Source organism: Periplaneta americana, chromosome 9 (assembly GCF_040183065.1).
Source record: "Periplaneta americana isolate PAMFEO1 chromosome 9, P.americana_PAMFEO1_priV1, whole genome shotgun sequence".
Classification (NCBI taxonomy): domain Eukaryota; kingdom Metazoa; phylum Arthropoda; class Insecta; order Blattodea; family Blattidae; genus Periplaneta; species Periplaneta americana.
The window spans coordinates 167751936-167768702 of NC_091125.1; the positions used below are offsets into that span (position 1 = coordinate 167751936).

At 35.4% G+C, this 16767-nt stretch overlaps 1 protein-coding gene across 2 annotated transcripts in view; it reads left to right on the forward strand.

The window, feature by feature from the left end:
• LOC138706709 (PPP2R1A-PPP2R2A-interacting phosphatase regulator 1) overlaps positions 1 to 12660 on the forward strand; it is a 37351-nt gene extending 24691 nt beyond the window's left edge. Inside the window, exon 6 of one of the 2 annotated variants that reach the window (XM_069836309.1) lies at positions 1993 to 12660. In XM_069836309.1, the coding sequence (XP_069692410.1) occupies positions 1993 to 2218 (226 nt within the window). In that variant the 3' untranslated portion in view covers positions 2219 to 12660. The remainder of the gene's footprint in view (positions 1 to 1992) is intronic. The other variant, XM_069836310.1, reaches the window with a different exon arrangement.
• Positions 12661 to 16767: the final 4107 nt, after the last annotated feature.

The window sequence follows — 16767 nt, forward strand, 5'->3', positions numbered from 1 at the left end:
ACAGGTGATTTCACTATACATCAGATCAGGTGACTACAGTTGACAGAAAGTGACTTCACTTAATTTCAGGTGACTTCACTACACTTCAGATAGCTACACTGACAGGTGATTTCACAATACATCAGATCAGGTGATTACAGTTGACAGAAAGTGACTTCACTTAATTTCAGGTGACTTCACTACACTTCAGGTGACTGCACTTGACTTCAGATAGCTACACTGACAGGTGATTTCACTATACATCAGATCAGGTGACTACAGTTGACAGAAAGTGACTTCACTTAACTTCAGGTGACTTTACAAAACAGCACTGACTTCAGGAGACTTCATTAAACTTGAAGTGACTCTTCGACTTGTTTTTAAAGAGTTATTCTTGACTTCAGGTGGCTGCACTTCTCTTTAGCTGTTCATTTGTTTTAATGTGGCTTCACCTGACTCTTAATGGAGATTCTATTGTATTTCATTCTTAGTATGCTACTTTTTTCTGTTTTCTTTATTAGTCTGAAATTACTAATGCATTGCAGACAGGGTTTAAGCCACAGTCGCATTTGTCGCATTTTGCTACTCGACTTCTCAAAATGCAACAGACTTTGAATGTAAATGTGCAAAATGCGACAACCACATTGGACTTCAGAAACGAAGACGGTAATGGAGAAAATGAAATCAGAGATGTGTTTGAACTAATCTGAATTTAAATGAAATGCTAATGGCATGGGCAATGTTGAAAAAAGTATTGAGCAATAGATGTTCAGGAATTGATTTCAAAGAGTTGGTGAAATTCATGTAAGTTAAGTGAACAGTTTCTTCTAATTAATTTATATAATTCCATCACATACCGTAAATTGTGAGTGAGGATTTAGTTGCATGAACTTGTAAAAACTGGAATTAGAAACCGCCTTTCAGTAAAAGAGTTAGCACTCTGCTAACAATAAATCTTGAAGGGCCTACTAGTAAAGGATTTCTGTGTTCAGAGTGTCCATAAAATAACGTATTTTAATGTGATGTAAACGCAGCAATAATTGATTCTAAACATACCTACGTCTAATGATTTACTTACATAATAGTACATTATGCAACGAGCCTATAATGGTAGTAATTAAGACGCGAGTATGTTTGTTCATATGAGCGTCTTAATTACCATTATAGGCAAGTTTCATACGACTTTTTATGCTCGACCATATTTGTAACTTGAAATTATTCATAAGTATTCATGTTACGGTTATCTAAGTGCGGAGAGGAACTGACGTTCTAAATTGTGAGATGTGCGCAGACGCGAAAGTATTGATTTTTTCCGAGGAACGAATGTCATTGACCTTGATATAATCTAGAGAGTAAACTAAATATTAATCTTGATATAACATTGAAATTAAATTAGACATTGAAAAACAAGATGACAAATTGAATTTATTTGAATAATATTTACAATTACCGCTAATTATTATAGTAGCAGAACATAACCTTCTGCGACAGTATTGGATTTCCAGCCTCCGTGACGTTTCTCTAGTTGTCTTTCTATTGCATATCCGAGAATATCGATATTTGCGCTTTTATAATACAATGGTGATTTCTGATTGGCTGAACAACTGAACTATAGGTGTACTTTAATGAGGTGCATTAAAGGGCTGCTACCAGGTGTATAATTACTACATTTCGGCACGCTCGAGCATAAATATATTTAGACTATGATAAGATGGATTGAAAGTAATAAAACTCCAAGAAACAAATTACATAACTTTTTGTTTCTGCATAATTTATTAATTTTATCTTTCTGCACAATTATTTATAATATTTCACAAGCATTTTGCAATTTGCACAAATATAATTTTTCATTTGTGCAATTTTGCGACAATTATTTATTTTCTACCTTAAACCCTGATTGCAGATATGATCATGTGTCTTGTTATTTTATTTCATTTATGCCTCATGATATTGTTCATTTCCAAAAACAAGTGGTAGATGAGAAATTGACTTTTCTATAACGGTTGTGGGCAGACCAGATGCTACGTCAAGTCCCCTTCCCGGATCTCTGAGTTCAGTTGGAACCCCTGAGTCACTGTCTAGCGCAGACTCTCCTGGTTTCACATTCCGACCAGTTGACAGTCCTTCGCCCGGCCGCGCCATACTGCCCGTCACCGACGAACCGATGCACGAGGAGCGGCAGCCTGACCTCTCCAAGCAGGACCAGGTGATGACGTCATTGGAGCAGAGTCCGAGATAATCTCTGTGTGCGTGTTTCTTCCTGCCGTGCCATGACAGCCGGCTTCTAGTCGTGTAAAGAAGTTCTTTCCTGAGACTGATATTTCATGTATAGTACATTCTGTTACTTCTGTTACGAATCAACATCAAGTGACAGGAAAAGAGAGAGAATTAATATCTCTTAGAGTGTAGACAGTATATATTGAATTTGTATTTTAAATTTTATTGTGTAAACCTGGTGAAAAAAATACTTGCATAATTTTGAAATTTATTTTTATTCTTAATTTGTGTAAGTAACGGGTCATACCACAGCCTTGTTATTAATTACCAAGTGGCCTCCTTGTGTAAAAGATTGGAGAATTTTCGTTGTTCGGAATTTAGTTGAAAAGAAAAAGCTCATAGTATGATTCAATACGGGAAGACATCAAATATAATGATGCATTTACAGAGAAGATATGCGGTTTTGTATCTTATTTTAATGTCCTAAATTCGTCACCTCATGATTCTTGGATGCCACTTAGAACCAAAGATATTGGTTTATACTGTGGTGCTTAGTGAATCTGTCATTTAACTTACATTATTGATGCATTATACTTTTAGTTGTTTCTACCTTTTAACGAAAAAGCGAGAATTCTGATTACAAGACGAGCGTGTTATATTCTGTAAATTTGAAATAAAATGTCATAATGTAAAACAGTTGCCCAGTGTAGCACTCTTGGCTCAGGTTTGGGTAACTCCAGAAAAGTGCATGTAAGTACTGCCAAAAATGTTGTGGTATTTATTAAGGCCATGTGTAAATTCTGCCAAAACCAACGAAACAAAATTTTTTTCCTTCCCACTTTCTCCAGACTTGGGACTGGCAGGCTTTCAGTAAACTTGGTTTGGTTAAAAATTGTTTGGTTTCACATAATTCTTCACAGCTGTTGCTTCAGAATAAAAATTACTGAAACCACGAACTATTGCATAAAATTATACTATTTGTGGGATGCTAGTTTTACCATATCCATTCTGTGAGCAGTGTCACTTTTTGTATTGCTCAACAATGTTGTGGAGTAGTTCAAGAAACAGTTTGCATTTTTTTCTGTTTCTTATATTTACACTTGATATTTTATCTACCTTTCTGTTATGAACTATCACAACGTCAGTTTACAAGGAAACCACATTAAGTAAAAAATATTACTTCTGAGAAAAAGGTATATATACAGGGCATATCAAAAGTCCGGTAACACTTTCAATATTTTATTACACAAAAACTACAAATGATAGCACTTTCAAACACACGTCAGTTTAAAGTCAAACTCTCAAAGTTCTGTTTACACCTTACAGAGATTCAATGTGTGAACCACGAGTGACTCGGCAGATATCCAAATGATAATCAAACTCTTCCCATACTCTTTTCAACATATCCTCTGTGACCGTGGCGGCAGCCTCTCGAATTCTGGTTTTTAGTTCCTCTAAATCACGTGGCAAAGGCGGTACAAACACACGGTCCTTTAGCTACCCCCATAGAAAAAAGTCACATGCAGTCATATCGGGTGACCTTGGTGGCCATATCATGAAACATCTGTCCCTTACTCCAGCACGTCCTATCCAACGATCAGACATCTCCATATTCAGGTAAGCACGAACTGCATTGTGGAAATGTGGCGGAGCCCCATCTTGCTGAAAGATGAAATTGTCATCGAGATCTTGTCTAAGTTGAAGCACCAACCATTGCTCCAACATGTCCAGATATGAATGTCCAGTCACAGTAGCCTCAATGAAGAAGAAAGGTCCGTACAGTTTTCGTTGTGACAACGTGCAGAAAACATTCACCTTTGGTGAATCACACTCATGTTCAATGATTCTGTGAGGTTTCTGTGTACCCCAAACACGACAGTTGTGCTTGTTAATTTTCCGAGTCACTCGTGGTTCACACATTGAATCTCTCTAAGGTGTAAACAGAACTTTGAAAGTTTGACTTTAAACTGACGTGTGTTTGAAAGTGCTATCATGTGTAGTTTTTGTGTAATAAAATATTGAAAGTGTTACCGGACTTTTGATATGCCCTGTATAATGTATGTCTATAAACTTAGAATGGGAAAACGAAATACACATAAAGAGAAACAACTAAGTAAAAATAATATTTTGAGGATTCAAGTTTGCCAAGAACTTTCAAAATTCCTTCTTTTCAGAGTAATATTTTTTACTTAAATGTGTTTTCTTGTAAGCCAACGACAATATGTGCAAGAAAAACAAATAAATTTATATGAGGGGAATAAAATATTTGATTAAAAAGTTCTTAAAAAGACTTGCGATCATTTGTGGTTTGCTCAGCTGTTGCATCCACCTTGTCCCATATTGTTGATGGAACTTTACACCCTTCGTCCAGGTAATTTTCTACCAGATAATCTGTAAATTCTATCACTTTGGAATAGGAACTATATTAGAACTAACATAACATGGAAACAAAACAGAACATTTTGACGCAATTTACGTATAGAGATTATCATATCCAAGATCTTTCTGGCAGAGTTTACACAAACAGTTATCAGTACTCCAAATTTTTTGGCAGAATTTACAAACTCCAGTTGGATTCACCTATTGTGAAGTATTGATCTGATATCATAATTGTGATTTAATTAAAATCTCAGTTTTTTATTTACTTTCCTACTTAACTGAAAAAAAAATTATGAGATTCCAAAGTCATTGGCATTGACATTAAGGACGCAGTGTTATGTTAAACATTTTAAGTGAAGGAGGTTTTGGTTCAGTCAATAGAAATATGTAAAACCACTTACAGAATGTAGTGAAATTCTGGCAATTCACCTCATGTGAGATATAATTTGATACTATTCATTGCCTTTTTTTTTTTTTGAGTTGTCGCACTACTTATGTGGTTATTATAGCAATACGTCTTGCCATCAGAAAGTTATAAGATAATATTTGGTACGAATTATTCGTTTGAAGTTTATTGTGGTTTTGTATGTCTTACGTGTCTTGTTCATATTTTGTTCCTGAGTGTGACTGTGTGTGTGTGTTCATAATTTTGTGTTGTGTTGTTTATTCTCGGTACAGCCAGTATACATCACATTGTACTGTAGTTCCAGAATCCATTTAAAATCTCGACTTGCTGAGACACTTGGAATATTAGGATGTAATAATTAAATTTGTACACTAGCATTTATTAGAAAACCCAGTACATTTTTATGTTGTTTTTCGATAGCTCCGTGACAGGTTTAATATTAATTCATTTTGAAAAATTATCTGAAATGTTATAGGATTACATTCTCCAACTTCATTTTAATTTTTTACTTTTCTTTCTTTTTAACATTTTATTTTATACCAAATGATAACACTAGGCCTATCTATATCTGTAATTGAACGGTCAGTGGAATAAGTACCGAAGTCCAGAGAAGTAAATTTTTGAGGAGACGAAAAAAAATCACATCTCCTGAAACATTAGACCAACACTAACAAAAATTTGCACAGTTGTAGGTCATAGTGCACTACTCTGACTGATAACGAACACTCACGTCTGAGTTTAATAGTATGGGTAATAAATAGGATGGTAAGTGGTGGACTTCGGTCCTTATTACATTGTTGTACTACGCAAGTGTAAAAGACAAGCACAGTAATCTGAAATATTGAATTTTATTTATTGAATAAGTTGTATTTTCAGAATATACATCACTTGAACTGTCTAGAAAAAAATAGATATGACACCAATATGATTAATAATGATACTTATAATAAAGAAACTATTTCAATGTAATGAGAAACTGCCTTCCTCACCCTTAATACTCTGCAAGTATTGTTGTGCATTCTCTGGTAGATATTTCAGGAGTTTAGATACATCACGTTCCTTTCCACTTTTAATGGGTAGCTGTCCGTGATATAGCTGTGGTACAGTGAGGTTGGGAGTCATGTTATTCTGAAGGAGACGGAAGCTGCTCATGACCATTCCTCTCATTAATTTACTGACCTCTACCTGGTGTTTGTGCAAATGATGGTATTGGAAAATCTTGTATTTTTATACCTCAAACATCACCATTTTGAGATGCGCTTTTCTTGAAAAACTGTGTGAAATACCCATCAAAGTCTTTGAAATCAGTTTGTGTCATTTCAACAACTTCGAAGTGACATTTAACAAATTCAGTCCATTCACTTGGGATCTCCACTTTTTCCACCTGCAGTGCCTCTATGAGACAGTCTCCGAATCATACTCATAGCTTGGCTAATACAATAATGTCCGAAGTCACAGACATCGGACCTTGTTCCATGGATTGAAATTTTTATGCCGCTGTAATATGGTAACGGGCATGGATATCGGTCATTTTAATAGTGCATAATTTGCGCCTTGCCTTTAAGAGTAAATTACACTCAAAACACCATTTTCAGAAAAACTTGGACTTCAGCACTTATTCCACTGACCGCTTCAATTATTAATAGTTTTTTACTGGCACTTGACTGTTCGTCATTCACCCCTATGAAGCCAGTTGTATAGACCAATTAACCAACAGAGTCATTGCCCATGGTGCTCCTTAGGATAGAGGCTGGTCTGTACTACACCCGTGATGAGATGATGCTGGAGATTTGTTGGGATACCACAGGGGATCTGGAGCTCTCGGAGTAAACTCCTGTGTTATGTGGACCTAAGGGCTTGCCCAACACAAATTATACATCAGGGATTCACAGGATTATAAATTGTGTAATTATTATTATAATGTCGATATACAGTGAGCTTCACACTTATTCATTGCTGTCCCTCTACCTCCCCTCCTCCAAGGTCCTCTCAAAATTCCTGTACTTTCCATGTTAATTTATTTTGGATATACGTTTTTGTGTTTATCCATTTTTCACACTTAACACGATCATATTTTAAACCCCAGAAGATACAAAATACCATTTTTATGTTCTAAATCAATTTGTTTATTAGATTATCCATAAAAATGTATTGATACTAACACTTATCACAATTTCACAAGATATAGTTTAATTCTTAGGAGCAAACAAAAACAAGCAGTTCAAAATATATGCAGTAGAACCCCAATTATCCGTCACCCTATTAACCGATTGGTGGATTATCCGACTGTCTCTCTCTAGCTTTTTTTCCTACAGAAATATATGGAGTATGCTACTGTTCATTATATTAGCAACTTAGCCTATTTTACTAGTGAGGGCTATTGCAAGACTACCCTTACACAGTATGGTCTACTGTTCAAGTTGTCGTACTGTATAACTTCTATATAAAATGTCTTCCACGAGTATCAAAAGAAATCGTGTTGTGCAAAGTAGGCTATAAAAAGCGCAAATAACTGAGTGGTTTCGGGAAACGAGAAACTGTGGCTCATCTCAGAATACGAGACTGGAGTCACAACCATGTGCAATTTAATAAAAATCATGGATGGCATATATAAAGTATCTAAATCTACAATATGAGACCTCCAATATTCCTATCTTTCCACAGATAGCAATTACAAGACATTTTCTTGCTCCCTAAAATCCCGTTGTTAACAACCAGACATATCAGTGAATTTCTGATCCAATACCTAGCGTGTTCAACTACGAAAGTGGAAGCATTATTCACTAAATTCACGAAAATCTTTTATGGTATGGATTATCCGACTTTTTCGATTAACCGCTCAGTTCACCCCCTTCATTACCTCGGATAATAGGGATTCTACTGTATATATATTTTGTGTTTGTTGTTTATGGTTGTGAAACTTGGACTCTCACTTAGAGAAAGGAACAGAGATTAAGGGTGTTTGAGAACAAAGTTCTTAGGAAATATTTGGGGTTAAGAGGGATTAAGTTACAGGAGAATGGGGAAAGTTACACAATGCAGAACTGCATGCATTGTATTCTTCACCTGACATAATTAGAAATATTAAATCCAGACATTTGAGATGGGCAGGGCATGTAGCATGTACGAGCGAATCCAGAAATGCATATAGAGTGATAGTTGGGAGGCTGGAGGAAAAAAAGACCTTTGGGGAGGCCAAGACGTAGATGGGAGGATAATATTAAAATGAATTTGAGAGAGGTGGGATATGATGATAGAGTCTGGATTAATCTTGCATAGGATAGGGACCAATGGCAGGCTTATGTGAGGGTTGCAATAAACCTCCGGGTTCCTTAAAACCCATAAGTAAGTAAGTAAGTGTGTAAAAATAATCACATGTTAAATGAAGGTCGCACAGGAAGAACAAGGTACGTACTGCTCATTAAGTCAATTTCGTAAATTTTTCTGCATTGGAGTTTGAAACATAATATATCAGCCAGTTTTGATTCTAAGCAGCTAAGATTTCCTACAGTCTTGCATCTTAAAAACTGTGTGTTGTAAATTATAGACTCAAAAAATGGCTGAAGTATGAAGTTCTAAATTTCTCTTATATACTTTTTACTAAATTGACTTAAATGGTTCACCATTTCTTCCATTGGATCCTTCAGTAGGCAGTTTCTTGTCAGCCAGTGACCCAACCAATTCCTTTTCCTCTTCCTGATCAGTTTCAGCGTCATTCTTTCTTCATCCACTCTTTCCAACACAGTTTCATTTCATATTGTCTGTCCATTTCACATGCTCTATTCTTCTCCATATCCATATTTCTAATGGTTCCAGTCATTTTTCTTCACTTCGTCGTAATGTCCATGTTTCTGCCTCACACAATGCCACACTCCACATGAAACACTTTACTAGTCTCTTTCTTAGTTCTTTTTTCAGAGGCCCACACAGGATGCTCCTTTTTCTATTAAAAGCTTCCTTTGCCATCGCTATCCTCCTTTTGACTTCCTGGCAGCAGCTCATGTTACTGCTTATATTACACCCCAAGTATTTGAAGGTGTCCACTTGTTCTACTGCCTCTTTTTGAATTCGCATGTTTACCCTCTTTATTTTTATTTCGATAATCATGATCTTCATCTTATTTGCATTTATCTTCATCCCATACTGCTCACAGCTGTCATTTAGCTCCAGTAGCATATCCCTTAGTATCGTCTCCTCTTCTGCTAACACTACCAAATCATCAGCAAATTTTCTCACTTCTTCAGACCCCATAAAAATGTATAAACGGAGTTCTACTGTATTAAAAATGTTGCCAATAATAGATAAGACAGACTAAAAATAACAAAACTACAACAATAACAATAAGAAATGAAATGTTACTTTCAACATTTTATTTAGGGAATTACCGTCACATGAGCAAAATAATTGAGATTCACTAAAATACAATAAAACTATTTTAAATCGAAATAAAGATGTAAATTAACTAAGAATTTTACTGGAAAATAAACATCGGCGGATGTCGACATAGGGTTTAGAATATGTTCAGTGGCTCAGTCGGTTAAGGCGCTTGGCTGCCGGTCTCAAGTTGCGTTCAGGCGTGGATTTGACCCCCTCTTGGGCTGATTAACTAGTTCGGTTTCTTCCGAGGTTTTCCCCAACCATAAGGTAAATGCCAGGTAATCTATGGTGAATCCTCGGCCTCATCTTGCCACATACCATCTCGCTATCACCAATCTCATCAACGCTAAATAACCTAGTAGTTGATACAGCGTCGTTAACCAACTGAAAAAAAATATATGTTCGGCATGAGCATGTTTTTTTGTTTATTTACTAAAGTTCCCTTTAAGCAATAAAAATTTACTGGGATTTCTAATGAACAGTCTACATCGCTGGTAGTGAAATCAAAATAACATGTGCATACAGTGAAACTTTGTTGGCATGATTTTCATGGAGAAATTTAAAGTTTTTGGTAAGCTTAGAAGGTACAACTGAAAATAATGAAATATGCCGAAGTTTTCGTGTATGCATTCTATAACACGAAATTGTCCCAAGTACATCCACTAATACTGTCAGCTTCCAAAAGATTGTATTTGGGTAGCAGAGATATTTTTATTTATGTTATTACTTATTTTAAACATCAGTGATTTCTTTAATGCAACGGCTCTTCTAAAACAAAAAAAATCACACAATCAAAATAGCATTACAGATAATACATGAGGATCGTTCAAAAAGTAATACCCCACATTTTTTTCTCAGAATATATTATTGAAAGTTGTTGCAGTTTGGTAACAATGCAAATTAATGTTTCTTCACATACTCTTTTTCCACGAAGTTTTCATCACGTTGTATGGCCGTACGCCAGCATGGAATGTGTGCATATATTCCTTGCCAGTACCAGCTCTTGTCCTGTGTGCATAGTCACTTCCTCACTGTATTACCTATGCTGGTGCCACTTTTCAAATGAGTTCTATCCAAAGTATTTTTAAGAAATACAAAGAGGCGAAAGTCTGACAGTGATAGATCTGGGCTGTAGGGTGGATGTGGCAGCACGGTCCAACCTATTTTGGTGTTGTGTTCCCGAGTTCACAGACTTGTGTGAGGGCTTGCTTGTCAAGGTAGAGCAACATTTTTGCTGGATTCTTGCCAGCATTTCTTGAGCTTGTTCAGGGTGTTGATGTATGCCTCTAAGTTGATGGTTGCTTCTCTTGGCATCACATCCATAAGAATGACTCTTTCACAATCCCAACCCAATCCTGTGGAACAGGCTGTTTTGAATTTCTTCTTTCTGGACGATTGAGAATGACGCTACTCCATTGACTGTCTTTTTGCTTCCGGCATCAAATTGATACACTCAAGTTTTGTCACCTCTAGTGATCCGGGATAAAAAGGGCTCTCCTTCGACTACAAAGTGCTCTAATAATTCAGAAGAAATGGCTTACCTCTGCAGTTTGAGGTCTACAGTGAGACCAGTGAATGGGGATTATAAAGAATGGACACTTCGCGTCGGTACCTTTGATGTAGCCGGACTGATTTCAATGACCTTCAAGCCAGCTAGAGAGTGAGATTCTGCTTTCTCCCTAGAGTTGGTGCTGACATCACACCAGTTAGCAGTCGACACAGCAGAAATATAACACATATAATTAATACAACACATATAATTAATACATCTAGGTACATTATGTACTCAAAATAAATTGGATCCATAAAATAATAAATCCGTCATTAACTGTAATGTCTAGACTCTAGAGTTCCTTTATAATGAGAATTGAGACGTTGACCTCAACAACAATTGAAATATGTAATGATTTGATAGCACTGAAAATGGAAAAACAAAACTCTTATGAGAAGTAAAACCATATCCCTATATTATATTATATATAAATATTAAATGAATTTGATACATAATTTTATAATTTATTATATTATTTTATAATATAATTTATTATATCTGAAATATAAAAAATTATTATTACAACTAGTTTGTCACTGAGAAATAAGGAAAAGCTGTTAACTTGAATTTATTTGAAGCAAAGCGTTACTGGATTATGCAATAAGGTAGGCGATGTTTGAAACTCTATTCTCAATTATCATCTTAGCATATGCTCGATTACACTAACCTCTAGCACTTGAAAGTGGAACTAAACGCCTGCACACAGAGAAACAAAACACAGGAAAATTCGCTCAGTGTCCATTCTATATAATCCCTATTTGCTGGTGAGACTTCTTGAAACCCATTTTGAACAGACTTGAATATTTAAGAGCTTCAATAATTGAACAACCACTTGCAGTGATTACTGACAGCTATAGAGCCATTTATTGTATTGTCCATTTTGAATCTTGCATACACCACTTTTAACACTTGAATATAATTAATTGATGAACTAGTAGACTTACTCGTGTTAAATATGAAATATTTGTCCGGCTTACAGCTGTTTCAGTGCTTCACGCACCATCATCAGAGCCTACTAGATCGCGGCGTCATCTCGGACTTCTCTGCCTGTTTGGAGGGTGTGTTTTATTGTTGGAAGGTGTTGAAGTGTGGAGTCGAATAGTGTGTGTGTGTACTGAAATTGATCTGTATGTTGAGGATTTGATCGGGGTGTGTTTTAGTGTGTTTGTATATTTCGTATTGTTCTAGTGTGTTGAGTTTTTGGTTCTTGGGTTGTGTGTGTAGGATTTCCATGTCCGTATTTATGTTATTGTATGAATGGTTAGTATTGGTTATGTGATCGGCGTATGTAGATGTAATGTGTCCTCTGGTTATAGCTTTAATGTGTTCTTTGTAGCGTGTTTGGAATGATCTGCCTGTCTGTCCTATGTAGAACTTGTCGCAACTATTACATTTAAGTTTGTATACACCTGTGTGGTTGTATTTATTTGTTTGTGTTTTCTGTGTGTTGAGATGTCTTTGTAGTGTGTTTTCTGTTCTGTATATTATGTTGTATTTCTGTTTTCTGAATGAAGATGCGATCTTATGTGTGCTTTTGTTTTCATATGTTAGTGTGATGTACACACAAGAGCACAAGAAATACATCACACTAACATATGAAAACAAAAGCACACATAAGATCGCATCTTCATTCAGAAAACAGAAATACAACATAATATACAGAACAGAAAACACACTACAAAGACATCTCAACACACAGAAAACACAAACAAATAAATACGACCACACAGGTGTATACAAACTCAAATGTAATAGTTGCAACAAGTTCTACATAGGACAGACAGGCAGATCATTCCAAACACGCTACAAAGAACACATTAAAGCTATAACCAGAGGACACAATACATCTACATACGCCGATCACATAACCAATACTAACCATACATACAATAACATAAATACGGACATGGAAATCCTACACACACAACCCAAGAACCAAAAACTCAACACACTAGAACAATACGAAATATACAAACACACTAAAACACACCCCGATCAAATCCTCAACACAGATCAATTTCAGTACACGCACACTATTCGACTCCACACTTCAACACCTTCCAACAATAAAACACGCCCTCCTAACAGGCAGAGAAGTCCGAGATGACGCCGCGATATAGTAGGCTCTGATGATGATGCGTGAAGCACTGAAACAGCTGTAAGCCGGACAAATATTTCATATTTAACACGAGTAAGTCCACTAGTTCATCAATTAATTATTGTGTTGTGTTGTGATAATACACATGAATGACTTTCACGTGATCACTGTCTCTCGAGTGTTGGCTATGCAGGACATCCAGCACGTGGCAGATCCCGAAGCTTGGTTTCTGTACTTCCTGATGCCCAAACTCTCTGACCCCACTGTCCAACAGTGCGCCTGTCAACTGCATGACTACCATACACTGCAAACAAACGTTTATGGATGTTCACACTTACGTTTTTGAGAACAGAAATTCAATAACTGCTTCTAACGGGAATCTGCAACAAATGCCATTTCAACAGTTCATTACAGCTCTGTTGGAATGACTTGCAGTTTTGTACGCATTCAGGAGAAACATCAGCTTTCAAGCCCTCAAAATACACTTTTCTATCTTTGTTAGTGTTTTAGAAAAAAAAATGTGGGGCATTATTTTTTTGAATGACCTTCATATAACAGATGTGCTGTTTTGTTTTTAATGTGTAACGTTTAAATGTTTAGCAAACTATTCAGAATTATTATTAACTTAATTATTTTTTTTTTACTTTGTGCCTCTTTTAAAATACAAAGATCATTCAGAAATAGTGAAATGGTGACAATAATGGAGCCATTCTCCGTGGTCTAAGATTACTATTATCATTGGCTCCAACATTTAAAGACTCATACCTGGGCAGTGGATTTTAAAGGGTGTTAAATCATTAGAATGGCTTCCTCCGGGAGGGAAATGAAGCTTGGAGAGCATGTAAAAGAACCCTGTCCCTGATAAAAGGCTGCAGGTAAAATTTGCTAGCCATTTTTCACCCACGTTGACTTCCAATGATGAATAACTTCTGCAGTTGAAAATATCGTTAAGTAAAACTACTACATACTGTCCGTTACTCAGGAGAAGACAAGCGGAAAGAATGTGACCTTCTTGACAATCGCTGTTGATTATTATAAACATCGCTCAGATAAGCATCCCAGTAGCCAGGTTATTACTCGTGCAGGAAACATTAGTAACAATGCGTATGGAAATTAAAGCTAAGTTGAACAGAAGGAGACCTAATGTTTCTGCTTACTGCAGTACAAATATTGCACTTGTCTTACGTTATCTGTTCACACCCCTTCCTCCTCAGTCCGCTCTCGTCTTCTCCTGAGTCACCGACAGTATAAATAATGGAGTAATGGTGGAATGGAAATGGTAGGATAAACTGAAGTGCTCTGAGAAAACCTGCCCCAAGGCATTTTGCATACAATCTGTTGGCTATTGAATTATATACTGGTGAGTAATATCTTCTGGAAGAATTTTTACAAGTTGGACTTGCCTCATGTTGTGTAGATTGGACTTCTGCAGAAACAATGTTTATTAATTAATATTTGTAAGACATAAATATCTGCTGGCTGACTTATTGTGATGAAGTTGAATTTAGACAATGGAACTATAGTACCACAATTTATAGTGAGGTCGAGCTATTGTTTATTTTGTCACATTTTGTATTTGGTACTAAGTTAAAGGTGAAGCAATCAGCCTTGGGCTGGAGGTGAAATATTCAGTCATGAAGTGTTAATTCTATCATGTGACAATGTGTATATAATTATACATATTAGTTGCCTGTACAAATTTTCATTATTGAGAACTTATAATGGGTTGTTTTTCAACTAATTACTGATTAGCACAAAAAGCAAAACATTTCTGTTTTTTTTTCTACTTTTTATTAAAAGATCTAAATTAATGCTTTGATAACCATACATAACAATAGTAATATACGTTACAAGAACGGTATGTTGACGTTTTCATGGTCGAGGAAAAGATTGAAAAAGCGAAACGTAGTTTAGCTTTTTTAATTTCTGAGAACATGAAAACAAACATACTGCTCGTGTATCGTACATTATTTTGTGCGAAGATCGTTTATTACATACCTGAAAGACGAATTTCTAATTAGTTGCAATGAAATCTCCATGTTGGTTTCTGTTTAATGACGCCAACTTCGGAAAACCAAAATATCTTTCAACATTGTTGCTGTAAAATGTTTTCTGTGTTTACTATACTCCAGCAGGCCGTGATATACGTCTGTCTTTTCTTTTTCCCCCCCAGTCTATAAATGCGAACTTAAAACAAACGGTAAGGTTATGTAATGATTTATTTTTCATTTTAATATTTTAACAATATTATTTATATAACATATTGCAGTAATAACATTGGCATCTGGAATCTCGTTGATTTTTTCAAGGCTTCCTTAATGTTACTTGTATCAGGAATGCAATAAGTTTCGTGGAGTAGTAGGCTTTACTTAATTTTTGCAAATATTTAAAAACAATAATTAACATTGCAATTTAGGTGAAATTGCAGTGGTAAGTTTCCAATTTATAATTATTACTATGTTAAACGTCTCTAAAAATAATATGTTAAAAGCCTAAAGCAGTAAAATGAATGTCGTGCTTAAGCGGTAAGAAGAGGGAAATTGTTATGTGTGTTACGTTGGGAATACTGAATGTGGTATTTCACACTTACCGCGTATTGGTTCTGTGCGGAAAACAAGCAAATACGCACGATCTCGCACAAAAATATTTTGGTTACTACGTATACAATGATATACTGACATTTCGTTTAATTAGCAATTCAATTGTTTTCTTCTCACAAGCATACAGCCATTTTGTATGAATACATTAAATACTACCAAAAAATGTAGTGTTTTTCTTTTTGTGCCAGTGAGTATATATATAGTTTTCAGTTACTAGAGCGTAAAATTGTAATTTTGATGATCATATTAGTATGTGTGAATGGTACACCAAGAGTGTGAAATGCAGTTTGCCAAGAAATGGTTTCTAAAACTTCTGTTTGAAGGATTGTATTGTATGTTAAGAGGTACAAACAAAGGCCATTTAAATATTTATTTAGTCCAAGTCTGACCCTATATACGGAATTTGCCAATAAAAAAGAAAATACATTTTTAAAATGTACATTTTTTTGGCAAGATGCTGTATAAAATTAAAATGGTCTGACTACTCCGTTTTTGTAGTTGCTAAATTATGAAAATGGTGAATGATGGAATATTTTAAATCTCTAAATAATGCTACGAAATATTCAGCAGGGAGTGCCTTTCGGCTTCGAGTGTCACTTCTACTTCATTGCTTATTGTATAAAGTTTCTCATATTGTAAGAATCCAAAGAAACAACTCTGTATGGATATACTTAGATATTTTACGTTCAGAGCTGAACAATAAGAGAGTAAAGTTGCATTCACTTAAAAAATTTCATGGGACTGAACATGAACTTGTCAGAAGAAAATCTTACTGACGAAGATGCTCTATAAAAGCAAGTTGGATTTTCTTGGGTAGATATAACAAGACACTGATTGATAGACAATCATGCAGAATTAGTATATATGTTAGTAACGTTTTCATTTATAAATGTCTCAAATCCCAAGCACTGGAATGCTATAGTTCTATCCTTAGATGAAATAATTTTCTCTCTGATTGTATATGTTTCAAGGATTTTGTACTTTGCACATTATGTTTCTCTTAAAAATTAATAATGAAATTGTCGAATTTGAAAACTTGTGACAACAAAAGTAAAGTATAGATCGTGATAAACTCCATTATGCTTGATTTGTAATCCTCTGAAATTTAGAAGTCTAATGTCTGCAAGCATTGCTACTTCATGCAAGTGCTGTAATTGAT